This window comes from Microtus oregoni, unplaced genomic scaffold (assembly GCF_018167655.1).
Source record: "Microtus oregoni isolate MIOR12 unplaced genomic scaffold, Mior012 000027F_ref0000203, whole genome shotgun sequence".
Taxonomy (NCBI): Eukaryota; Metazoa; Chordata; class Mammalia; order Rodentia; family Cricetidae; genus Microtus; species Microtus oregoni.
Window position 1 is genome coordinate 14,128,292 of NW_024543086.1, and position 24,694 is coordinate 14,152,985.

A 24,694-nucleotide genomic window follows, 5' to 3' on the forward strand; every position below is an offset into this window, starting at 1 on the left:
TAAACAAAGATCAGACTCTGAAGACACAGCATCCAGAGGCAAGCTCACAAAATGTAAAATATTGTCTTATTTTCATTCGCTTTCTCTTCGCCTGTTACCTTCTGGTCACATTTTATTTCACTTATACTGGTGATGTATAATTTTTTAAAGTAAATTTAAAGGGGGGGAAGTTTAAGACGAGATAGTAATAATAATTTAGGTGCCACAATAATATTATCTGCCATAGGCTGTTATATGTTAACCCAACCATGAGTGAAATTTACCCTGTGCCTCTCACAAGGAATCCCAACAAGGAAAGGAAGGCTCAGAAGAAAAAGGTAAGTTGTCTAGGACCACACAGCTAGCTACCATCGGGACTGAAGCTCAGTTCTCCTACGCTTTCCTCATCTACTGAAAACGGCATCAGACAAATTCTACATGGTTAAACGGAAGGTAGGCTAAATTCAAAATGACCAACAGACTCTGCTGTGGCTTGTCAGGAAGGCACTGATTCAGTAAAGCTTGCCTGTACCGTGTGAGAGGCCTGGAGGAAACAGAACGCTCTAGCACCTGGTGCTGGAGACCTAAGATCTCAGCAGGTCTAGAGTAATAGCCCAGAGCACCAGGTCAAATGCCTGGGCCAGAGCCTGAGTGTGTCATGGCAGGGATTCCTCTTGGAAGCAAGCAAAGATGGCTTGAATCCCAGCTTCTCCACTTGGCAAGAAACCGCTGTATCTGTCAGCTCATCTGTAGCCTACGCATTTGAAAAATTTATAAGACCGACATCAGCAAGGTGGACGATAACAGCAAATGCGTTTAATCCCAGCAGAGACAAGAGAATCTCTGAGAGTTCCAGGCCAGACTGGTCTGTAAAGTGAGTTCCAGGAAAACCAGGGCTACACGGAGAAACAATTTCTTGAAAGAAAAAAAGAAAGACAGAAAGAAAAGAAAAAAGCAAACCATTATGGATGGGACAGTTATCAACCACCAAACACCTCTGATAAATTATCTCAGCCCTCAGAATATCATTCCACCATGTTTTTTTTATTGTTGCATAAGATGGAGGAGGGGTTTGGTCTCAGGGGGTTGCAGGGTTTATCTGTATCTATTCAACTGAAGGAGTGGTAAATTCGGCTTCAAACCACAAGAATCAATCTAGAATCCGCCACTAGCTCCAGCACTGCACTGTGGGAAGAGAAATACAGGTAAACCGCACCTAGGAAGCAGAAAATGATAAGGCCTTGTTGGCACTCTCAGGCTTCACTTGCAGTCTAGAATTCAGAATCTGCCCTCGACTTGCTTATTTAAGACTACAATTCCCAGAATGCCACAGGTGAAAACACTACCCAATCAGAATGCTGCATGCAGAGACGCTGGCCAATCATGCAGGCGGAGACTCTGGCCAATCAGGAAGCCTATCCTGGTTTCCCTGCCATCTCTCCAAGTTGGCTGTCTGTTGAGGAGCCGTGCTTGCGTGCTTGCGTACAAGGTCCGTTAAGGGCGGCAACGCTTTTCTTTGTGGTAAGCAGTTGGAAAGGTGAGTTATTTGAAACCATTCGGTCACCAGGCCAATTTCCAGGCTGAGGGGTGGCTGGAGAACAGGTACCCGCAGGGTGGGTGAGGGCTGTGGAAACTTCCAGGCTGCCTTAGGCCTGTCCGCAGCTGCTGGGCAGGGCATGGGCAGCGGGAACTCGGTGACCCCCAGAGAGCAGAGGCCCTCGGGGGGTGTTGGTGGGGCCCAGGAAGAAGACCTCTGAACAGAATCTGTCCCCGAAACCCTCTATCATATTTGAGGACTCAAGCTGGGCCCAGGGCAGGGGGAAGGGCGTTAGTGACGTCATGCCCGCGTGTGCGCCATATTGGTTCTGACACCATCTAGTCCTTGAGCCTGGATCTTCTGTGTCCAGTTAGACGTCATTTGAATAACGGTTAAGCTGAGCCGACGCCAGTCCTCTAGGATTTGGCACCCTAAGCCCTCTGACGCTCACTCCCCTACCCACTGTGTGGGGCTCAGTTCCTGTTAGTTTCATTTTTCTTATTTTATCAGTATTAAGTTTTATACTTATTTACAGCCATGTTCCCCCCCCCCCCTCCCCAAACCCGAGACCTGGGTTTGGCATGTCCAAGTGAGGTTATTATTGGCATTCTTGTGTTACTATTCAGGGACATAGAGGTGGATGCAAAGTGCGTTTTATTCATTAATGTCCGGAAAAGAAAAAAATTTTGCAGCTCTTGTAAAGGGAGTGTGAGGGAATTCAGGAAAGGACAAAGACAAGGTCCAACTTGGTGGTTTGATTTCATTATCCTGTTCCAACAGTCCTGACCGGCGTGTAACTTCCCAGCGTTTAGATGGCAGGAGCGGCCTGGGCTAATTAATTGTAGTTTATTTTTCAAGTCATTTTGTGGGGTTTGACTAAAATGTTAGTATCTAGTGAGCCATCTCTCTGCAGACAGCCTCGGTTAGATATATTTACTGTACTTTATATAGCACAATGTGGTGGTTTATACACATTTTTAGATATACCCTTGTCGACAAATTCTGTGTTATCACATCAACTTTTCATTTTAAAGAAATTGCAAGTGGGCACTGTCATTCAAGAGTCAAGACACTGGCTAACATGAAATTAGGAAAGGTCCCACACGATTGCTGAATTGTGAGGTAGTTTGTAAACACAGGATTTCTGTAGAGGAGACTTTGTTTCTATTGTAAGGGCCCCATCTTGTGGATGTGGTTTGATAGAGAAGGAACTTCACCCCAAGAATTCCAGATGCAGTTGTTTCCAGATATAATTCCACTTGAAACCTGGAAAAACAAAACCAGTTGATGCTTCCCTAGGTTGTAACTGCCCTAACCATTTAGGAAAGACAATGATTTTAGTTTAAATTTTTCTTTTATAAGTTACATTATTTTTTAAAATACACATGACTATTTTTAAAAATAACTTTTTAAAATTTATTTTCAACTGTGTGTGTTTGTGCCATTTGTGCATGGGTATCTGAAAAGGCCAGAAGAGGCCATTGGGTCCCCTGCAGCTGTGGGAGTCTGATGCCCAGTGTGAGTGTTGAGAACTGGATTTAGAGTCACCTCACCAGCCTCCCACAAAAATAGCTCTGCTCTGTACACCATTCTGGTTTCTCTTTTATAATCAGATGTTGAAGAATAATCATCATGACCATAAGCAAAGAGTGGAAGCCATGATTAAGAACATTAATACAATTTCTTTGGAGATGAAGAAGATGAAAGGTAAGGACAGACTTGGTTAATATGTTTGCACGCCACTGCTATGCAAGACACGGTAGAGCTAATTTGTGCTTCAGCTAGGGCAGTTTCTCTGCTGATTATAATTGTCCTGATAAGAAGTGGTTACAGTATAATCTCAACCATGTGTTTGAAGGTGCTAGGCCTGAATCCCTATTCCGACACCACTAAGTTATCTACCTGACTAAATTTCCCTTCCTTCAACACAGTTAGATGACTACCATGTTCCACAAAATTCAGTGTCTTTATCCATGAATCATTCATTACTAAGCCCCTGAGGTTTTGCCAGATTAAGAATTAAAAGTTTGAATCTATAAGTGAAATGATTGTCATTTTAAATATATTTTTAGTGTAACAATAGATCTTAAAGGTCATGATGTGTTCTCCTGTTTTACTCCTAGCCATGTGAACGTTCTCTGGTTGAATATTTTTAGGGATAAGCTCTCCCCACAGCATGCTGGGGAACTCTCTCATCAGTTAACCTATTTCATTTTCGAAAGTTCCTCAGGGATTAGCTGGGATCTGTACCCTGACTCTCTTCATCTATAGGTCCCATTCCTATCCCTGGAACCTATTTTGAGTGTAAAGTTATTCTTACAACCCTGTAGATGTTTTCTGTGTCACTTTTGGGACCTGCAGCTGCAAGTAACAGATACCACCTATGTGATGCACGCCAGGAGAGAGGCAGTCAGAAGTGAGGGCAGCCCTGGAATAATTCACTTGGGCCAGGGTTTTCCATCTTGTGCTGTATACTGTATACTGTCCGTGTATTCTGCTGCTCATCATTACTCCTGAGGTGGCCACACACAGACACTATTTCTGCCTATGATATCTTTTTATAAGCCTTTATACCGACAGCTCCAGCAATTCTCCATTCCTTATAAAAACATGAGGGCCATGTAGCAATGATAGAAGGCTTGCCCAGCACGCACAGGACCCCAAGTTCAACCTCCATTACTGTAAAATAAATATATTGGGGGAGAGGAGACTTGTAATAAGGCAATGGCCAAGTTCTAAATAGGGAGAAAAGCAATTTACTAACTAGGAGACATTTGCGGTATCATGTTCCTGATTAAAAAACAAAACAAGTATAGTTAGGAGCAAGCCTGCCCCTTCCTCCAGAGTGGGATGATGTAACTACAAAATCCAGCTGTGAAGAGGACCTATATAAGTAAAATTGCAGGTTAAATAGTGAGTTAATAAAAGCTTTCCTCTTCAGGTATATTTGAAGGGGTGGGGAGTCAGTAAAAGAATGTCTTTAGTCAGGAGCAAATGGCAGAAATAGAAAGGAAAAAATGTCTTGAGATACAGAGAAATACTAGCATACTCACACCCACCCTGTCTTAGTCTGGTTTCTGTTTCCATGATTAAATATCATGACCAAAACAACTTGGAGAGGAAAGGGTTTATCCCACCTGCAGTTTACATCATGAAGGGAAGTCAGGACAGGAACCCAAGCAGAGAGCACAGAGAGATGTGGCTCACTGACTTGCTCTGTTTGCATTCTTATACACTTAGGCACCTGCACAGGGATGGCACTGCTCACATCCACATCACTCACCAATCAAGAAAATGCCCCCACAGGCACGTGTCTGTGCCAGTCTAATGTAGGCAATTCCTCAGTTGAAATCCCCTCTTCCTAGTTATGGGTTTGTGCCAAGTTAACAAAGATTAATCAGCACACCACCAAAGGAGGGCAAACCACCACACACACATAAAACCTAAGAAAATGACAGGGAAAGTTGAAACAAGAAGCCTGTCTTTGTAATATCTTTGTGGTGGCTCCTATTCTGTGTACTGTGTGCACGTGTAAGTTAGCTAAGTTTAAGATATATTTCTACAGTGTTGCAGTGTAGGAAGATAGCTGGTGGATGGGCGGAGGGCCTTTCTACCCATGGTTTTCAATCAAAATGGGTCACACCTTAGTAGTAGCTTGAACAGGAAATATTTGAAAATGTCATTAGAAATTAGGAAATAGCTCTTTAAAGCAGTACTAGTTGTCATGACACCAGTGCCACCATGTCTTCTCCTTACACAGAACTCTCCCATATCCTGCTGTGTGACCTCAATCTCCATTTTGGTCAGCCCAAGAAGACTGAAAACCCCAAGGAAGCAGAAACAAGCCACTCACTTGAAGAGACTGAGATACCAGATGTAGCCCTTGCTTCTATCAGTTTATCTGACTGAATTTTTTTCTATTTGTTTTAAATTTCTGGTTTTGTTGACTTAAAAATCTAGAATAACTAAGTTTATTAGCGTAATTTAAAACAGTATAAAATTATAAATAAGCCTCTCCTCTTCTTGAGAACTGATCTTTTTGTTTTTGCTTTATTTTAATGTCTCAAAGGGAAACTGCTTACACTAATGCTGGAAGTCTGATACTGGAAACTGAGCTGTCTGTGTTTGATGTGCTGGCCTTGTTCTCTGGTGTGGACAGGCTTCTTCCATGTGCTGGGTAGAAGGTGGTAGTAGCGCAGCAGCAGACAACTTTGCCTTTGCGGGGTGTGGCTAAAAAGAACTGATTTTCTTTCCAGAGAGGGACCCTGAATGGCCTAACTTTCGTTAAGATGTGAATCCATGAGCAGAGAGCTGAGCAGTGGTGATAGATCCAGCTGGGATCATAAGGCCCATGGCTCAGATAGGCAAGGCTGGCAGAAGAATAGAATTGAAAGAACCCAAAGAAAGCATGTACTCATCCTGAAAACATGAGAATCCCATGATTGCAATCATAGGAGTGGAAGCGAACACCTTATCCATGGGTTCATTTTTGCCCCTTTACCCTAAGAAATTCAAATACGTTTTCTCTCATGTCATCCACTGCTACTTTCCTTGTTTCTGTGAGCAAACACCTGTAAAGAAGCAGCTTAAAGGAAGAAGGTTGGTTTGGGCTTCTACTTTGAGAGAATATGGTTGATGATGGCAGGGAGAGGAAGTGGTGGGCTGTGAGGCAACTGGTTACATTGCATCCGCCATTATGAAGCACAAAGAGATGGATAGTTTGCTCTGGGCACTCAGCCCACATTTAGGGTCTTCCCTCAGTTGAACCTCTCCGGAAGCATCTTCACAGACACAGCCTTACCTGATTCTAAAATTCGGTTAAGTTGACAAACTTAGCCATCGGAGCTACCAGTAGATGCTTTGAGATCTACCATGTCCTTCAACTTCATCACCTTCAGATATAAAAATACCTGCAGGGTCCTGCTGCTCTCTCCCCAGGACCTAGCTCAGTACTTTACACAGTATAGATGTTATAAGTCCCCTGCTGGGCATCCTACTGAGGAAATTAACACAGCATTTTCAGCTTTAGCATCTCCAAGTTCTGGGTCCTAAATTGAGAGCTCTGGGTTTGTACGGATGAGGTTTTGTAGAACATTATTGTCATTTGTTAAGCATCTCCACATTCTACCTACTCATCTTAGTGTGTCCGCAGTATTAACCTGGTGACTTTTAAGGTCCTTTCTAAAAAAAAAAAATAAAATAACTTTTTTGTTTTTAACTCATGAAAATAAAAGTATATAGTATTCTTTTCTACCTGAAAATTTTGTAGATCAGAGAAATCAAAACATTCTCAATAAAAGTCACAAAGTGATGCTGAGAGTCCCAAAGGAATGAGATTGGAAGAACAAGGCATGTCAGTGTTCGGTGAATACTAGGTTATGGCTTGCTAAACATGAATAACACTGCAAATTCTCATCATACACTGATGTCTTATGAACTGAAAATTCATTTACTGACAATACCTATTGAACATCAGAGCTCAGCCTAGCCTGTTAAACATGCTCAGATCATGTACGTTAGCCTGCAGCTGGGCAGTCACCTAACACAAACTCTAATTTGTCTTAAAATACTGAATATATGTTTTTAATTTATTGAATTTTCACAAGCTCCCCACCACCACCAAAAGAGGGGGGAAAAAAAACCTGTTTGCAACATATAATACTGTAAAATACTGTTGGGTACCCTGGTGGTCACATGACTGACCAAGACTTTCATATCACCTGTTGCTAGCCTAGGGCAACCAAAATTCACATTGATACACAGTTTGTCTTAGCAGGCATCACTCCCACACCATCATACAGTCACAAATGGTAAGGCAACAGAAACCCAACTGTATGTCTCATTAAGTGTGGTTTATAAACTGAAGGAAAGTTGAGATGCTTTGAAAGGTTTATAATCCAATCTGAGAAGGATGAGACGGGAGTCACAGCACACTTCTTGTTTTGAGGGCATAAAAGCACAGCTGAGGTGTGGATAGGTAATCTTCAAAGGCCCTTGTGTTAGAGGCTTGATCCACACACCAGGGCAACAGTGGGTAGTGATAGGACTGACCACAGGAGGACAAGCCCAGTGGGATGGTGTTAGGTCAGTACGTGCATTCCTTGAGGGAAATTACCGGGTCTTCCTTTCCTTTTGCCTCCCAGCCACCATGAGCTGCACAGATGTCTTCCATACATTCTCACTTGAGTGTCCTGTATGCATCACAGGCTCACAGACCATACTGAGCAAATGACAAGCTTTCTAAATGAAAGCCAACTAATAAAAGAAGTATCTAGTAGGGAGGTGGGCTGGAGTGTGTGTGTGCACCATCTTCCCAGGAGATCTTCAGTACTAGAAAATTCTTTTAAAGATGGGCATGGAGGGGATACACTGTGGCTATAGATATGGGAGATTAAAGAAGAATCATAAAACCCATTGTATTTGACAGTAAAATTGCATCACTGATTCTAAAACTGTTTCCTTCTTAGAGGATTTGTAGCTTACATTTACTTTAAAACCAAAATATAACAGCATGGACTAAACAATAAAGTTGTTTTAAGAATCTAAAAGAGTAAAGCAAAAGATAACTTTAATCCCAGGAGGTTATCCCAACATGCATTTATCTCAAATATGAAAAATACATAAAAATACTCCCTGCAAAACCAAATAAGAAAGGATGGAGTTGTGTTTTTGAAGCCTCTTAAGTTATTGCTGCTCCAAAAATTAAATTTTAATTACTTTAAGTTGTGTAAAAAACAAATTGCCTCAGAACAATAAAGTTTCTATTATAAAATGTGTGATATCTAAAATGATCCATTTCAGTACTTCTTAAACTTGCCCCACATTATTTCTGTAGTATGGAAAGTATAGTATTTTGGGATGGATTGTTGAGAATCTCAGGTCTTGAGATGAAGTATGCAAACCCACTCTTGGACTTCATATGTGGACCTAATTACTTCTACACTTCGCAGACATGGAAGAAAATAAATAAATTATGGGATATTCCGCAACCTTCAAACACTTTTTAAAGGAAGGGCAAAACACTGTGCCCACACTGAGAGACTTGCTTTGGTCCTAAGTGTTCAACCATTTCCTAAGGTCGCTTGATCTTCCCTCATTGAGGATGGAGTCACAAAGGCTGACCTGCTGGGCTGACTTGTTATGGATACCCTGCAGCGTACGTCAGTGTGCACTGGTATCTGGAGCCTCTGTTTTTCCCATCAATGAGCAACAGTGGCATTTTCCTGAAGTAGTCAATAATATCTGATACAGAGAGAAAGTCCTGGAAAAGTCAAATGGGAAAATGAGTTAACATCAGAATGGACAGACCCATTTCATAACTGTCGTTTTTTTTTTTGTTTGTTTGTTTGTTTTTCGACTCAGAGTTTGGAAAATTTGTGGGAAAAGTAAATTTGTCAAGTATTTTAGAGATTTCTTTATTGGTAGTCAACAAATTTTAAGTAAGAGATAGCAATGTTAGGTTGGGTCAGCAAGATGACTGAGTGGTTAGAGGCCTAAGGAACTGATGTCAATCCCCAGGACCCACACAGAGTGAAGAGAGAACTTAAGCCTACAATTTGTCCTCTGAACTCCACACATGTGCCATGACACACACAAAAATAGAAGTTTGGTTGTTTTTTTTGTTTTTTGTTTTAGTTTTTTTAAGGCAACGTTTAACTTCTGCAATGGCTAATTTACCCTAAATATTTCCGTCATGATACCCATGGCTTGGTATTGGTCTCTGATTTTCATTTCTGCTTGGTTTTCTGTATCCCCACATTGCCACAACCCAAACTTTTAGGAGGTGTAAAGAACTAGGAGGTCAGATGGGGGTCATTTCTAGAAGTGAAGCTTTAGCATGGTGTGACCATTTCTCCCCTCTCTCCTCCACACTCCTATATGAGGGATCAATAACCGTAACCTGGACCACCCAGTGCAGGCGGTCTAGACCCACCCAGCCCTCTAGATGCGACCAGAGTCCAAGCTGTACCTAAACTGGATTGTATAGTTGTTCCTCCCTCTGAGGAAACGTGTTTTTACATCAGAGAAATCTTGGGAGGTGACACTCTGCCTCTGGGAAGAGTATGTAGTTCCATCAACAAAGAACAAGTGACCCAAATGTTTGACCAAAATTGTGTTCTTTCTGCTTAGCACTGTCACTGTTTTAAAGTATTTAAAATTATTAGTGAATTGTTCTAATTCTGTTAATGTCTTGATCAGATGGTTTTCTTTGTGTAACATAAAAAAGCAAGTCTTAGGATGTTACGTTTGTTGATTTCTTCCTCAAAAGCAACCTAATGATTATTCTCACACCAAATTATCCTGGTCAAACAGGATAATTTCTTTGGTAATATGGCCATCTTCACAGAGCCAAATGTCTCAGTTTAGCAAGAAATGCCCCAAGTATCGCAATAATTACTGTAGTATAATTCTAGGATTCTCTGCTTTCTTATATGGGATTTCAAATTAAAATTTTTATTATTACTCTGTATATGTGTATACATGCTTGTCTGTATGTATACCATGTGCATGTAGGTGCCCATGAAGGCCAGAAGGGGCATGAGAGTCCCTGGAACTGGAGTTGCAGGAGGTTGTGAATCACCCAATGTGGATCCTGGGAATAGAGTCCCAGTCCTCTGCAAGAGTAGCAAGTACTCAATTTCTGAGTCATCTCTCCAGCCCCTTTGAGGGTATTTTAAATAATGTTTTATAGGTATAAGCATAATCTTACATTGAAATTACGTCAAAAAGAAGTCAAAATAGATGATACTTACTGCTGTTGACACTTCCTAAATGTATTTTTTATTTTTTTTTAATTTCAAAAGTTACACTACAGGACCAGTGATAGAGCTTCGTGTTAGCACCTGACTGGTGTGCATAAGACCCCAGGTTTAGTCCCAAGTATCACAAGCAGGTTAAACCTATGATGTTGGACTATTTAAAATGAAAATACAAGAAAGACCCCTCTAGTGGAATAAGTCACTTGTAGTGTTTGTCTTCTCTCCTTCAGTAAGTGGGTGGCTTTACTAAAGTTCTTTAACAGCATCACTGATATACAACACATGATTTAATTGAATAGCTGCTATACAGCATGTGATTTAATTGCATAGTTGCCATATAGCATGTGATTTCACTGCATGGTTGCTATATAGAATGTGATTCGCTGCATGGTTGCTATACAGCATGTGATTTCACTGCATGGTTGCTATATAGAATGTGATTTGCTGCATGGTTGCTATACAGCATGTGATTTCACTGCATGGTTGCTATATGGAATGTGATTCGCTGCATGGTTGCTATACAACATGTGATTTCACTGCATGGTTGCTATATAGCATGTGATTTAGCTGCATGGTTGCTATTTAGCATGTGATTTAGCTGCATGGTTGCTATATAGCATGTGATTTAGCTGTATGGTTGCTATTCAGCATGTGATTTCACTGCATGGTTGCTATACAGCATGGGGTTGGGGGAAAGAGTGAAGCATGGAGCCCTTACCTCTTTTCCTCGGAGTCCAGTCCCCAGCAAGTACACTTGACTTTCCTCCTGGTAACGGATCTGAATGTTATAAACTTTGTCTTTGTACAATACCATGAGGACGTATGGATTGTTTACTGTCTTCTTAGAACTATCTCTTACCAGAAAAGTACCATCCTAGAAGAATAGATGCTTGTTGTTAAAGAATAGTCCTTTTGTTGCCTGGAAGAGGCAAGCCTCTAGGGGCCCGCAAAGCTGTCACCTGTCAATTGACATTGAGTTCTTCTCACAGCTGGATCCCAGGTCACCTGGATCTTTTTTGATTATTATAAGAGACAGCTGAACTTGTACCTGAAGTTTCCAAGTTAATATCTTTGAAGCTTTTGTTGTTGTTTTGGTTCTTCCAGATAGGGTTTTTCTGTGTAGCCCTGGCTGTCCTGAAACTCACTCTGCAGACCAGGTTGGCATTGAACTCATAGAGATCCACCTGCCTCTGCCTTCTGAGTGCTGGGATTAAAAGTGTGCACCACCACCACCGCCCAGATTTTGAAGATTCTTGGTACAATTTTTTTTTCAGCAATGGAAACAATCAGCAGGTGAGTAAAGAACCATAAGAAATAAGGTGGCTCACTTACTGTATACTGCTCACTTCGGTTAACTCTCTAAACTGCCTTTCCATGTTCTCACTCAGAACACTGTTTGCCTGTGAAATGCATCCCCCCTTCCCCCACACGCAGTATTTACCTCTTACCCATTTCACACCTGAACACAAGTGAATGTGGACTTTCTATGTTCTTTTACCCTTCCCCCAACACTTTGTAAAATGTGATTTGTTCTGTAATTTTCATACAAGAATTACTGCAATGTAATAAAGCATGACAAAGATCTAATATTGAAATAGAGCTAATTAGTAAGAGCAATGTAAATCACTCCCTCCTCTATGTACTTAATTAGAGTGGGTTTTAAAGAGCCATCAATATGCAATAATGAAGCCTTTGTTCCTTTTGTTCGTAGTTAATTGAACCAGTCAAAACATATCTGGTAAAGAAACTTCCCTCTGGACCAGTGAGTCACAGATTTGGCTTGAAATTCGGTAACTTGGGGAGTCTGAAGACTCCCTCAGCCCATCCTGTACTCCCACTATCTCCCCAAAATTCAGAAACCCAGATTTTAAAAAAAACACTCCCCCAGATGGTCAAATCTGCTGCTGAGACTGAAGATGGTTGCTGTAGCCTTAACAGTGTGAAAGATGAAGGGCTGTTGTTCTCCCATCTCTGACCAGGAGACTCAGGGTTAAGGGTCAGCACTGGACATGAGCAAAACTTTATAACATTAAGACTACCTAGAAATTTCTAGGAGACTTTGCAGATAAGCCTTCAAATTAGATAGGCCTGTCTCATGAATTTGAATGGTAACTGAGTGTTAGGAAGATGAATTAACAAGATGTCTGAAATGCTGCACGATTCTTTGGTCCAAAAAGAGACACATTCATTAATAAAACTGCTTAATTTTTGCCAACCCATGTTTAGTAATGGCTTGGAGGAAGCAGTCTACGGATGCTAGCAGGGAGGATGGCAGCACTAATGGCTCTTAAAGGAACAGCAGCAGGAGCAGCAGCCAGCTCATACTTGAGTCCCAAAGCATATCAATGCCCTTTCTCTTCCTCCACTAATATTTATAAGTCCATAAATATAAACTGTAGAGTGATACCTGGTTTATCTTCCTGAGAGCAGATTCTGCCTCTGCCCGGGTAATATAAGAGACATACCACTCTTCATCTAATGGAGTCTGCAAATAAGAAATTTAAAAGCACTGTAAGTTCTGTAGTTACATAAGCAAAGTGAAAAGAAACGAAAAGGGAAAACGCTAATATTTCCCATAAATCACCACCTCAGTTCTCTGGGTTTTGAAACATTTGTTTTCTTGACTTGAATCACTTAGATGGGACTACATGGAAGACATTTTGTGCAATTTGCTTCTTTATCTTGCCACTGGCTGCAAAAGCAGCTATGTAGGAGCCTCCCTTATATAATGGAACCTTTCATCTGGAAAGACAAAGATAGACGAACTTCTCCAGCTTATTATATAGTAGTAACATACTTAATGAAAAATCTCTCTTAATGGAGCAACTAAGAGACTTAGTCATTCGAGGCTATAAACCAAGATACATGAAAAAATAGGATTGTTTTTCTCATTTATTAATGCCCCTCAAAGACTGTGAGAGAACACTAAAGAAAACATTTCTTTTCATCTGCATCTTCCCCTTAGTTTTTGGTTTATTGTGTGCGGAGCTGTGGATTCAGGGCAAGGCTTTACATGGTGTAAGGGTTTGAGCACTGAGCTACACAGCTGCCCTCTTAATGAAATGGCAATAAACAAAACTCTAACCGAAGACACAAATATAGCAGAGCAGCTGATGAGAGTTTCTTAAGGCCCCTTTGCAAGGGAGAAAGGCAAACAGAAGTAGAAACAGCTGTATTACCTCCTCTTCCTCAGGAGATGGGGGTTGCGGCCTGTTTGGAACTGGCAAGGGTAAGTTTCTGCCTTCATTTCTGAGAGGTGGTCTGTTGCTGGGACCTTTAAAAGCGAAATATTGTGAAAATTAATTTACTGTTGGTCATTGTTTCTCATCTCATAGTGCATCCATCACAGATGTCCCGTGACAGTAGGGGCATTCATTTGTCAAGAACATGAGGTTGGAGGGAGCCTGCATGGAACTGGTCTAGGCCTTCTGCATATATGTTACAGCTGTGTAGGTTAGCTTTCTTGTGGGACTCCTAACAGTGGGAGTAGGGGTTGTCTCCAACTCTTTTACTGGTTTTTGGGACCCTACTCCTCGTACTGGGTCACCTTGCCCAGCCTTAATACACGGGAGGTGCTCAGTCTCTCTGTAACTTGATAACCATGTTTGTTGATAGTCATTTGGGCGACCTGTCTTTTTCTAAACAGAAATGGAGGAGGAGTGGATTGAGAGGTGGGAACAGAGGGAGAGGGTGGGGGAAGGGCTGGGAAAAGGGGGGAAGGTAAACTGCCCCCAGAATGTAAAAGAAATTAATTTTTAGTTAATTAATTAATTTTAAAAAATAATTTGAGGTTGGAAAAATAATTTCTACCTCTTTCCAACACTGAGGGTTCTTTGGGCCATGTTCCTTACCATGCTGACTGTTCAGTGAATCACTAAACATGCAAAAATATAATGTGGGCTGATTCCTAAAATCACATTGTCTGAATGTGTTCCTCAGCAAGGACATGCAAAAATCAGGCCTTTCGTAGACGCCTGCCATCACGGCACGCAAGGAATGCTTCAGCAACACCCTGCACATTGGCAGCAGTGACGAGATAATTATGTTCTCAGTGTCTACACAGAGAGAAAGGGAAGGCCTTGAGAATGGTGTTACTTAAGAGCCAGTGTTTGCTGCGGTTTTTCTGTTGGTTTTGATTTTGCAGTTCCCCAAGCTGTAGAACTGTTAGACCAGAGGCCACCATAAACTGCTCACTTGCTTTAAAACCATCCCAGTGCAGTCCTGTCTCATAGGCCTTTGCTAGAACATGACCCAGTAGCTTCAGTGTCCCCTGGGAACTTGCTACAATGTAGTCTCATTTTAGCCCAGATGATGTCCAGCCCTCCTGAATTAGGTCCTCTTGAACATGATTCCCAGGTATCTATATAAACAGTGAACACTGAGAATACTCACAACAGCATAATTAGAAAAGGAAAGTCTCCGGTCTCTCCTACTGACTCAGAAACTTTTGTTGTTTTTTGGAGGCATGATTTCATGTAGCCCAGGCTGGCTGCAAACATGCTCTTTGGCATAAGATGGTCTTAAACTTTTTTTTTCTTGACTTAAAATCTTACTCCCCTCCCACTGGTAGAGATTACACATTTTAGCTACCATATCTGGTTTGATTCAGAATCTCTGGGGCTCGGTTCTTATAATCTATAGTTTGAATATGCTTCCAAATTCACAACCTGAGAGCAGATTCATCTCTAAGACAAAGAAGCTAAGCACTGCTCTAAACTCTCTACCAAACCATCAGGAACATAGCTCTGAATGGGAAGATGAGGGATAAAGGCTGGCCTGCTGCTACTGCTGCTGCTGGTGGTGGTAGTGGTTGGTAGTGCTGGTGCTGGTGCTGGTGGTGGTAGTGGTTGGTGGTGCTGGTGGTGGTGGTGGTAGTGGTTGGTGGTGCTGGTGGTGGTGGTGGTAGTGGTTGGTGGTGCTGCTGCTGGTGGTGGTAGTGGTTGGTGCTGCTGCTGGTGGTGGTAGTGGTTGGTGGTGCTGCTGCTGGTGGTGGTAGTGGTTGGTGGTGCTGGTGCTGGTGGTGGTAGTGGTTGGTGGTGCTGCTGCTGGTGGTGGTAGTGGTTGGTGGTGCTGGTGCTGGTGGTGGTAGTGGTTGGTGATGCTGCTGCTGGTGGTGGTAGTGGTTGGTGGTGCTGGTGCTGGTGGTGGTAGTGGTTGGTGGTGCTGCTGCGGGTGGCGCCGGTGGGGTGTGTGTGTGTGTGTGTGAGAGAGAGAGAGATTCTATGTAGTGTCTCATTCCAACAGTCTTTGTACCTGCAGACGTTGAATTAAGTGTTAAATGAAGAAGTCATAAACTTTTAGGAAACAGCCTTTGCCTAAAGGCTTTGAGTCACATTATACTGTAAACATATAGACGTGTCGGTTGGCAGAGATCGTAATCACGTACAAACCTTGAGAGAAGTATGGTGGCAGGGAGGCACTCTGCTGGAAGCCAACGTTGCTGTAGAGACAGAAAAAGAACAAACTCTAAGCTGAGTTGGAGTGATGGGACCTGACTGGGGAGCTGGATTAAGAGCCAGGGTGTAGATGCTTCTTGCTTTGTTAATGCTGCCCACCACACCTCTGTGGCATCATAGAAGACAGGCAAAGGGGGGAATTTAGTTGACATACTTTACTGTGTCCCAAGATGGACGAAGTCTAATGTGCTTCACAAGCCAAAGGCAAACAATAATAAAAATCAAGCTTGTAAACCAAATTTAAAAGGTACATTAAAAGTGGGGCTGTGGCTTGGGTCTTTGAGTCTATGGAATGACCAAAGAAAAGACACACTAATTGGAGTGCATGCGAACAGTAAATCCTAAGGAGTTGATGGTCTGCAGAGAGAGGGTGGGTCCAGGGGGAACAAAGGGCTGGGTGCTGCTGCATCAGAGAGACATTTGCAAGGCCAGGATGGAGAAGCAAATCTGTGGAGGCCCTGGAATGCTATCTGATCTCTCTCTGCTAAGCACTAGCACCAGCCATTGGCCCAAATAGTAATATTATTTAATAGCAATACTCTGCATACCTGATCTTCTTGTTGGCAATTTTCAAGAAAAAAGATGGGGCTAGAGTTGTGTGTGAGATAATGCATGCAATGGGGCATGGCCATAGAGGAGACCAGCTGGAGAAATGAACGGAAAGAATTGAAGGCATGAAAACCCCAGTGCAAAGGGAAGACTTTTCCTAGAGAGTTGGCAGAAGTGGACAGGCTTGTGTTGGTGGTCGGTTTTCCACAGTACGTAAGGAGAGAAGCTGGGCTTTTTTTGAATACTAAAGCTAGCATACCAGAAGCTCTGGTGAGCAGCATGAGGCAGCCCATTGGCTTTCCTGGGCAGGGATGGTCTGGGTCTTCCCTGGTTCTCCCAGCCTTGCCTCTGTTTCTGGATGGTCTTATTATGACTGAGAAATTCTAGTTTTAGAGGAACAATGCTTTTGAGGACAGCTCCCGAGCATGGTTGCTTGGCCTCTGTTATGGGCAAGGCGGTCTCTGTTTCCCCATCCAAGAACTTCAGTTATCTCGGTTTCTTCATGTTTGTTTGTTTGAAATAAGCAAGTGACATCACCTGCCATTTTCTGTCAGCCTTTGAACAGTTGCGAGACAAGCCAATCCCTACTCCCCTCAAGTTTAGGAACTCCGAGGACAGCTGCGCTTTCAGGTTGCTCACCAAGCTCATTCCGCTTCTAAGGAAAGACAGTTCTTCCCAATGACTCATCTCTTTCCTCCTCCTGGCATTTTGCCACAAGGCTACACTGTGCTGGCTAGTTAACAGTTGTTAACTCCGGGGAAACCAGTCACAACTGAGGAATTATCTGGATCACATTGGCCTGTGGGTGGATCTGTAAGGAATTGTCTTGATGGTTCCTTGGGGTAGGAGAATCCAGCCCATGGTAGGTACACCATTTCATGGGTTAGGGCCTAAGCTGTATATAAATGAATGAAGTCAGCCAGCAGAAAAGTGTGCAAGCAGGAAACATGGGTACATTCAATTCTCTGTGCTCTGGACTGTGACTATGATGTGACTAGCTACTCGAGTCCCTGCCTCAGCTTTCCTGAAATGTGCGTCTAGAACCTAAGGTTGTAGAAGAAACCCTTTATCCTGTACACTGCTTCTCGGCAGACATGAAGCTAGAACACAAGCCCCCAGACATGATGCTTTGTTAGAACTGGTGACAGCTACTAACCTTTCTGAGAAGGCGCCGGGCATGTGAGACAATGGGAATGTGTGCTTGGGGTTGGGCTTGGCAGATCTCGAAGGGAATGTGTTGGAGCTCATAGGAGGTAGTGATGGCTGGGGCAAAGGTCTTTGATGCACTGTGGGGTAAGAAGAAAAAAAAAAATTATATATATATATATATATATATATATATATATATATATAGTCAGAATTCAAATCTGGGGACATTCAGAGAGTACCTCCCCAGCTTATACTAAAGCCCCAAACCAGTGCATATGGGGAGACAAAACTCCAAAAGATGTAATTAGCAAATGGTAGGAAGATAACCTACCTCATTTTTTCTAGATAGTTCACCACCTTAGAATGCACTTAAAATTGCTGTTGCTCTCTATAGCGAATTTTTAATTTAATTTTGAACGGCTTACTTAGGAGAGAATTGTTAGTGGGAAACTTGTGAATTGCAGAGATGATTTACAATTTTTATTTTGTCTTTTGCAAGCTAAAAGCACATGATATTTTGTTCATCCACAGTTACTGATTCTGTACCCATGTATGTAAGAGGGTATAAATGTTAGAAAATTTATCAAGACATATATGCAATTTTCTGTGCAGTTAGGTGTTCTAAACATGTGAACCTAAGTTTTTCTTGGTAAATCAACCAAGTGGTTCCATTTTACTATGGTTGCAAGGTAAAGCAATTGGTGTATGTCTGTCTGTGTTAAATGGACATGTATGGTTCCATACTCAATAATTCTATTTAAATAACTGATCAGAAAAATGAGAGAATAAAGGTTTTAAGAAATGAGGATAGGTTGTAAAAAAGATCTCCAGACATACCATCATCTTCATCCTGTATGGGAAAAATAATAAGAGATATTAGCTTTTTTTTTTTTTTTTTTTTTGGTTTTTCGAGACAGGGTTTCTCTATGGTTTTTATCAAGTAACATCCATCAACACTAAGCCCCCCTTTTGTGAGCTGTGGAAGTTTTCAAAGGAGAAGAGGCAGGCTTGGAAACGTTTGTGTGAGACTTGTACTCTGCAGCATTTTCCTGACCCTTTCCTCCATTGCTGCCCTTCAATCTCCTTGCTAATCACCCTTGGGAATGAGACTGCAAGAAGTCAGCCACCAGGGGCCTCTCGGAGCGAGAGGAGCTAGGCAGTTCGGCCTGGTGAACTCTAAGTAAAGATGCAGAAACTGGCATTTAACAGATTCTATGGAGGTCTTGCTCTCGTTACTTGACTTCAGATGGGGGCAGGACAAATGGAGGCCCACCTCCCCAGACCCTACACTGGTTGCCCTTGTGCCAAGCATTTATTAAATGACATTTCACACTTACATTCTCCCTTCTGTCTGGTCCCCGTCCATGCCTGAAATGATTTAGAGCACAGAAGTGAGCATCAAGAGTTTCCAAGAGCCAGCCCCAGAATATAATGTCAGTAAATTGCATAAGAAGAAATAAAACCCACTGAGCCGTGGCCAAAGGGGAAGTTGCAAATGCCAGCAGAAATGCTGGGGAGAGGGAGAGAAAGGAAGCTTGGCCACTGGATGCTCTGTTATCATTGCAAGCTGAGCTAGGCAAACCTTTGTTCTGCAGAGCTACTGTAGCAAATAATTACATAATTATACACATATATATGTGTAGTCAGCTTTTCATAGCTATTAAATTTCACTGAGTAGATGTTTTTCCAAGCAAATAAAAACATTTTCAGTGATATTCTTCTTTGCTGAAGTTTTAAACCAGCAACCACAGGGTCCACCCTTTGGGTAGTAAGGAAACTGTTGGCAAAGGCCCCTGCTCTGGGCTTTTCCACAAGGGACTTGGTGCCATTGGCACAGATGAACACGCCAACCCAATAGCTTTGGCAATAGCTGTCTAAGGGTTGCAGAGGTGTCTGTGCTTCCTATGAAAGAAGCAGGAAGAGAAGAAGAATCTGTTGACTAGCTAGTGTCACAAGCTTCTCCGGCACCCCTCAGTACTTCCCGTGTCATTAGACATTTTCATATTTTGGCAATTATGATTTTTTTTTTGTATTTAGATTTTGTAAAGTAATGCATTAAAATGTTATGAAAGTCGATGACAGAGGATTTCCTTGGTGCACCCTAGCCCTGTTCTTGATTGAATCCTCACAACAGCCAAGCCAAGGCCACGGTTATGAATCTTGATAGGCAGATGAGATAATGAACTTCACTGCTTCCTCCCCAAGTAGCCTGGCTGGTCCCGAATCCGGGCACATCTGTGTCACTTGGTAAACAGACCACACATGATTTTATTATAGCAGAGGCAAAGCTGCCAGAGCAGAACTCAGTCTTCTGTGGTTGAAAAAGTGGTTAAGCAGTAAGAAAGAAGCTAACGCTGGCCTAACCCCTGCCCCCCAGTCCTTGTTCTCCGATCCCTAATGACATAAACTGACAAATACAGCTTCTCTGTGCTGTTCAGGCTTCAGTCCAGCAAGGTGGGGAAACCCAACAAAAAAGGGCGCTGCTTCAGCAGGGTCTCCCCCAGCAGCCACCCTGTATACCCCACCCAGCGCTTCTCCCCACGCCTCATCCAGACTCCATTCTCCTCACAGACCTGAGTACTGATCATCTAACCAGCGAGGGCAGGAGTCCCTGCCCTCCCACCCAAGTGCTGGGAGCTCAAGGACCCACTGCAAGCATTGCGGGACAGTTACTTGGGAACTGGTGGCTTCTTCGCTATCAGGGGTGCAGGTCTTTCACTCCTTTCGTGTCTGTCGATGGCTGGTGGCAGAGGAGGCTTTTGTATCTTGGGTATATGCTCCCCGAGAGTCCTGCTGAGTGTGCAGAGAAAGGATTTATTTGTAGAGAAACCACCTTAACTCGGCAGAGACCTACAGGAAAACTCTGCGGCTAGAACACAATAGAGGCTTACCTTCCCACGGGAGCTGAGGGCTGCAAGACATTAGAGAACACAGGTGAGGGTCCAGCACATTCCAAAGAATAAAGATAAGACAAAAAACAAACAAAAGAACCACGCAAAAACTAAAACCACAAACCAACCAGGAAAACAGCTTACCTTGTCAGAAAATGCTGGTTTCTTTCCTGGAAACAAGAGAGACCAGAACATTCAATTTGGGACAAGTGTGAGCTCAAGAAGCAAATTCTGATGTCATCATGGTGAAGCCGGGGAATACTGGCTTCAAGCCTGGGCTCCAGATTTTGAAGGGTCTTTTGCAGAGCACCTGATCTTCTTGGCTTAAAAACACTGCTGAGCTTGTCCAAGTCACACAGCTGAGTACATGCTAATGTGATGTGGGGAGTAGGGGCGTCTGTGCTGCTGCTCAGTTGTGTGAAATAGTATAACTGAGCATCAAATGATGGTTGACTTCTTGGGATTTTATTTTTCCTTTCATTGGCTTAAATTCCCTCCAACTCCTGTGGTACACTTGGCACTATGTAAAGAACACCATTTGGTTTCTGGAAAAAATTAACTTGGGAACAAGGACTTTAGGAGATTGTCCTGGTGTGCCAGAAAACATTTGATTGGTGATGATGGTGGTCATGGTGGTGGTGGTGGCGGCAGCAGCAACAGTGATAGTGATAGTGGTGGTCATGGTGGTGGTGGTGGTCACAGTGATGGTTGTCTTTGTGGGGTTGGTCATGGTGGTAAGTGGCAGTGTGAATGATTTTTCTTTGCTCATTTTTTTTTATTTCTTTGAGACCAGATGACATTGAGGCCAAGTATTTATACCTGATAACTCTTTAGTGCCAAGTTATTCAAAACAACTTAGGTTATGTATTGTACCTGAGATCCTGTGGGTTAGGTGGGCCTTTTGTTTTCTATGTGATGAAAACCTTACTAATGAGGTTCTAGTAATCTGGAAGCAGGCCTGAAAGTACCTGAGCATGTTGGACCTCAGTTTCCATGGCTGTGAAGAGTAGTTTTGCCATGAGGGTCAGATGGTAACTTATATGCAAGGTCAGGGACAGGATGGGTGAGCACTGACAAAGGCTGGCTAGTTCCTCTGTCGTTTCCACCCTTGCATGCTTAGCACCCCAAGGCTCATGCTGATGCTGTCCACCTGAATCACATTTTCACAGCATTCCGTAAGGTCTGAGTTCACAGTAGACCCAGGAAGGTCTAAGAAGATTGTCTACTTTTAATAACTCACTGGCCAGGGGAAGAGCATTCTCGTGGCGCAAAAGAAGTTAAGTACATAGTTAGAGTTTGAGATTGAACATCTTCTTTAAATAGGTACCCCAAAAGTAAATTAACAGTCTTTGACCAAGTAGATTTTCATTTTTAAGAAAGCATTTGATTCATCAGAAACAAACAAACAAACAAAAAACCAAACAGCAATCTTCTGATGTGTATATGCTCTTTTCATGTTGGAAATTTTATGGCCAAAGTCGAAGCATTAGTTCCTCTGGAGCATCATGGACAAGCATGCAGTTCAAAGGTCAAGCATGTATTATCAGGAAATGGTTAGAGTCCAAGTCAAGTCTATATACTTTTGCTACTGTTGTTGTTTGAGACAGGGTTTCTCTTTTTAACAACCCTGGCTGTCCTGGAACTCCCTCTGTAGGCCAGGCTGGCCTTGAACTCACAGAGATCCACCTGCTTCTGCCTTTGCCTCCCGAGTGCTGGGATTAAAGGCATGCACCACCATCACTTGTCTCCTTTTTATATAACATGTGCAGCTCTCTACGGTGAACTCTAAACTCAATGGATAACACAGCTTCTCATGACTCAGCACAGTTAGCATGTGCATCTGGAAAACAACAGCAAGCTGCAGCTTCGAATCCAAGATCTCAAAGTCGTTTGGCCAGTCGAGGAAAATACTGAGGCAAAGGCCTTGTTCAGGGTACCACTGGAGAGGAGGAAGGATGGAGCTGAGATCTGGATTCTATATCTACTCAGTTTAGGTGCTTCTTGACCAGGTCCACCTAGTCTTTAGCAGGTTCAAAGCCTAGGTCCTCAATGTCATGCGATAGGATGTAAAAGAGCACGCACTTCAAAGTCAGAAAGACTTGGGTTCAAATTGCAACCCACCTACGCAAACTGAGCCCCTCATTCAACCTCTCTGAACTTGTTTCATCATCTCAGACGCGGGGCTGATAGTAACCCCCTTCACTGACTTGGCCTAAGGATATAAAGAGCTTGCCACTTACTAGGTGTTCAATAAATGATAGTTAAATTTTAGAGTTGACTTAAAAAATAACTTTAAGGCAGCTAGAATCGTGGCTGTTTGAATCATGAGTAAATTATGAGAAAAATGCAGTGTTTAATCATCTACACACATCCACAGCAAAGGGCAACTCTGACACCCGAATGGTACTTAGAATTTGAGAAAACATTTTCTCCTAAGAGAACATCTTCCTTATGGTGAGACTGTGCTCTAAGGAAGTCACCACCTCCCGGGTTCAGCATACTAAGAAGTAGCAGCCAAAACAGATGATGACAGCTCTCCAGAGCTCTGCCTCTCAGCCCATTTCCTCCCTGGGTACCAGGATGCTTCACAGTCTTGGTGGAGCAGGCACAGCCCAGGGACTAAGAGCAGGGGATCTGGGTTTGGGTCTCTATCTTCATCATTTGGTAGTTAGGTGCTTCTAGAAAGTTACTGCTTTGTGCCTTGGTTTCTTTCTCCATAAAACGAGGATGCTTCTCCCAACAGTAAAATGAGATGGTGCATATAAAAAAGTGCACTTAGCGCGCTATAAACGTAGCCATGGCCATTATGCATAAAATATGAGAAATACCAACCTAGTGTGAAGGGCTCTCGGTCAAGAGGCGCCAGTGAGCGGTCGAGGGGAGGTTTCGTGCTTCTGTCTATTGATGGAGCAGGCACTGGGGTGGAAAAGGTTGAGGTCAGTAAAAAGAAGAAATCTATACTGGATGGGGATGGGGTAGGTGGGCTGGCGGGCAGAAGGCAACCCTATGCTTACACTTCGCTGGTTTGTGGTTTCGACTTCTGCTGGGTTCTTCATGGTTGGGATGGGATGGTGATAGTGGCTGCATGAAATTTAAAAAAAGAATCCAAATATTTCGAAGCTTTTCCATCTATGCCTCAGCAAGACTTTGTGGCATTGTCTCCCCAAATCTGTTTGGATCTGCTCCCTCTTCTCCATCTCCAGGTCTCACTGGCAGCTCGCCATCCCCTCTGTCAGCTGAGCAGGGGAAGTCACCTTTCTGAGCTCCCTCACTCTCTCATGGCAAGTGCTTTCTGCACAGCAAAGAACCAAGCAAAAGCTCCTTACAAGCCCTCCAGGGGCTCTATTCACATCAGAAGTGAAACCCAAGCCCCATGTGAAGTCCTACATGAGGTACTCCTGTCTGCCTCTCCAAAGAATTTATATATTCTTCTTGGATGCTCTCAGGTCACTACATTAGGATATCCTTGCAGCTCTCACATCCATGCTCTTGAACACGTCCTCTATGGCTGTGCCTCCTCTGCCTGGGGTGTTCTCTCTGCTTTCTACATGGCTGGCTTGTCCTGTACCAGCTGAGTATCAGTTTGGTACCCTCGATCGCATTACTGGGTCTTCTCCCTAACTACATTTCCAAATCATTTCTATATCTATTTACTTGTTTAGCATCAAAACCTCATGAAAGTTAGGACATTCTGTGCTGTTCATGTTCTTCCCCTGGCATGGAGAACACTGGTGTGAAGTGGCTGCCCAATCAATATCTGTCAACGTGATGGACAAATTCTGCCTCCTAGTGGTGGAGGTGAAAGTCTCCGGACTTCAAAAGCAAAATGCCTGTGTAGACTCATGGAACTCCATGAAGCCCCTTTGCAAAGGTGCTATGCCAGCACAAGGGAGCCATTTATGAGAAGGAGGTTTTCTGTATTTGCCAGGGCCCTCCTCTCACCCTAATCTTCCCTTCTGGTCCTGACATTTTGGCATTTGCCACAGTTTTTAAGGTGCCCTGGCCACTAGCAGAAAGAGCACATTGCCAGATGCTGACTTCTTTAGCTTTGTGTGAGTTCCATAGGAGCCAGACTGAACGCCGAAAAGGCAAGAAAAGGGGGCCTGCTACCACTGTTTCTCCCTGGCTTCACTGCGTTAGAAATTTCGTCTGAAGGTATTCATCCATGAAATTTGAGATCTGGCCAGCAGGTGGCACAATGCTGCTTGCAGGAGGGCACTTTAGATTGAGAACCTAGGCAACACCAGGACCAGACTTAGTTAGATAGATGAATATTGAAAGAGGACTCTCTCATTAAACACGCAGTTCATATTGTTTATGCTGCCAAAAACGGTAACAAACATTATGACATGAATAGAAACTGCTTATATAACA

At 43.0% G+C, this 24,694-nt stretch overlaps 2 protein-coding genes across 2 annotated transcripts in view; one reads left to right on the forward strand and one right to left on the reverse strand.

Moving 5' to 3' along the window:
- Nucleotides 1-2,927: 2,927 nt before the first annotated feature.
- CUNH5orf58 (chromosome unknown C5orf58 homolog) lies at nucleotides 2,928-5,425 on the forward strand. Its single transcript, XM_041676577.1, has 2 exons — nucleotides 2,928-3,223; nucleotides 5,277-5,425. The coding sequence occupies exons 1-2, from the start codon at nucleotides 3,130-3,132 to the stop codon at nucleotides 5,423-5,425; spliced, it is 243 nt and encodes an 80-aa protein (XP_041532511.1). The 5' UTR covers nucleotides 2,928-3,129.
- A 1,775-nt stretch (nucleotides 5,426-7,200) lies between these two features.
- Lcp2 (lymphocyte cytosolic protein 2) overlaps nucleotides 7,201-24,694 on the reverse strand; it is a 43,474-nt gene continuing 25,980 nt past the window's right edge. The window contains exons 9-21 of the mRNA XM_041676296.1: nucleotides 23,335-23,401; nucleotides 23,153-23,236; nucleotides 20,465-20,490; nucleotides 20,321-20,340; nucleotides 20,103-20,222; nucleotides 18,767-18,797; nucleotides 18,267-18,279; nucleotides 17,437-17,566; nucleotides 15,666-15,715; nucleotides 13,455-13,549; nucleotides 12,683-12,760; nucleotides 10,994-11,149; nucleotides 7,201-8,777 (exon numbers count right to left, since the gene is read on the reverse strand). Of these exons, the coding sequence (XP_041532230.1) occupies nucleotides 8,655-8,777; nucleotides 10,994-11,149; nucleotides 12,683-12,760; nucleotides 13,455-13,549; nucleotides 15,666-15,715; nucleotides 17,437-17,566; nucleotides 18,267-18,279; nucleotides 18,767-18,797; nucleotides 20,103-20,222; nucleotides 20,321-20,340; nucleotides 20,465-20,490; nucleotides 23,153-23,236; nucleotides 23,335-23,401 (993 nt within the window). The 3' untranslated portion in view covers nucleotides 7,201-8,654. The remainder of the gene's footprint in view (nucleotides 8,778-10,993; nucleotides 11,150-12,682; nucleotides 12,761-13,454; nucleotides 13,550-15,665; nucleotides 15,716-17,436; nucleotides 17,567-18,266; nucleotides 18,280-18,766; nucleotides 18,798-20,102; nucleotides 20,223-20,320; nucleotides 20,341-20,464; nucleotides 20,491-23,152; nucleotides 23,237-23,334; nucleotides 23,402-24,694) is intronic.

Bases quoted from the DNA above. Each gene is read 5' to 3' on its own strand.
- CUNH5orf58 (XM_041676577.1), top strand. From the start codon at position 3,130: ATGTTGAAGAATAATCATCATGACCATAAGCAAAGAGTGGAAGCCATG. The intron at 3,224-5,276 runs GTAAGGACAGAC...CTCCTTACACAG, and splicing joins GGAGATGAAGAAGATGAAAG to AACTCTCCCATATCCTGCTG.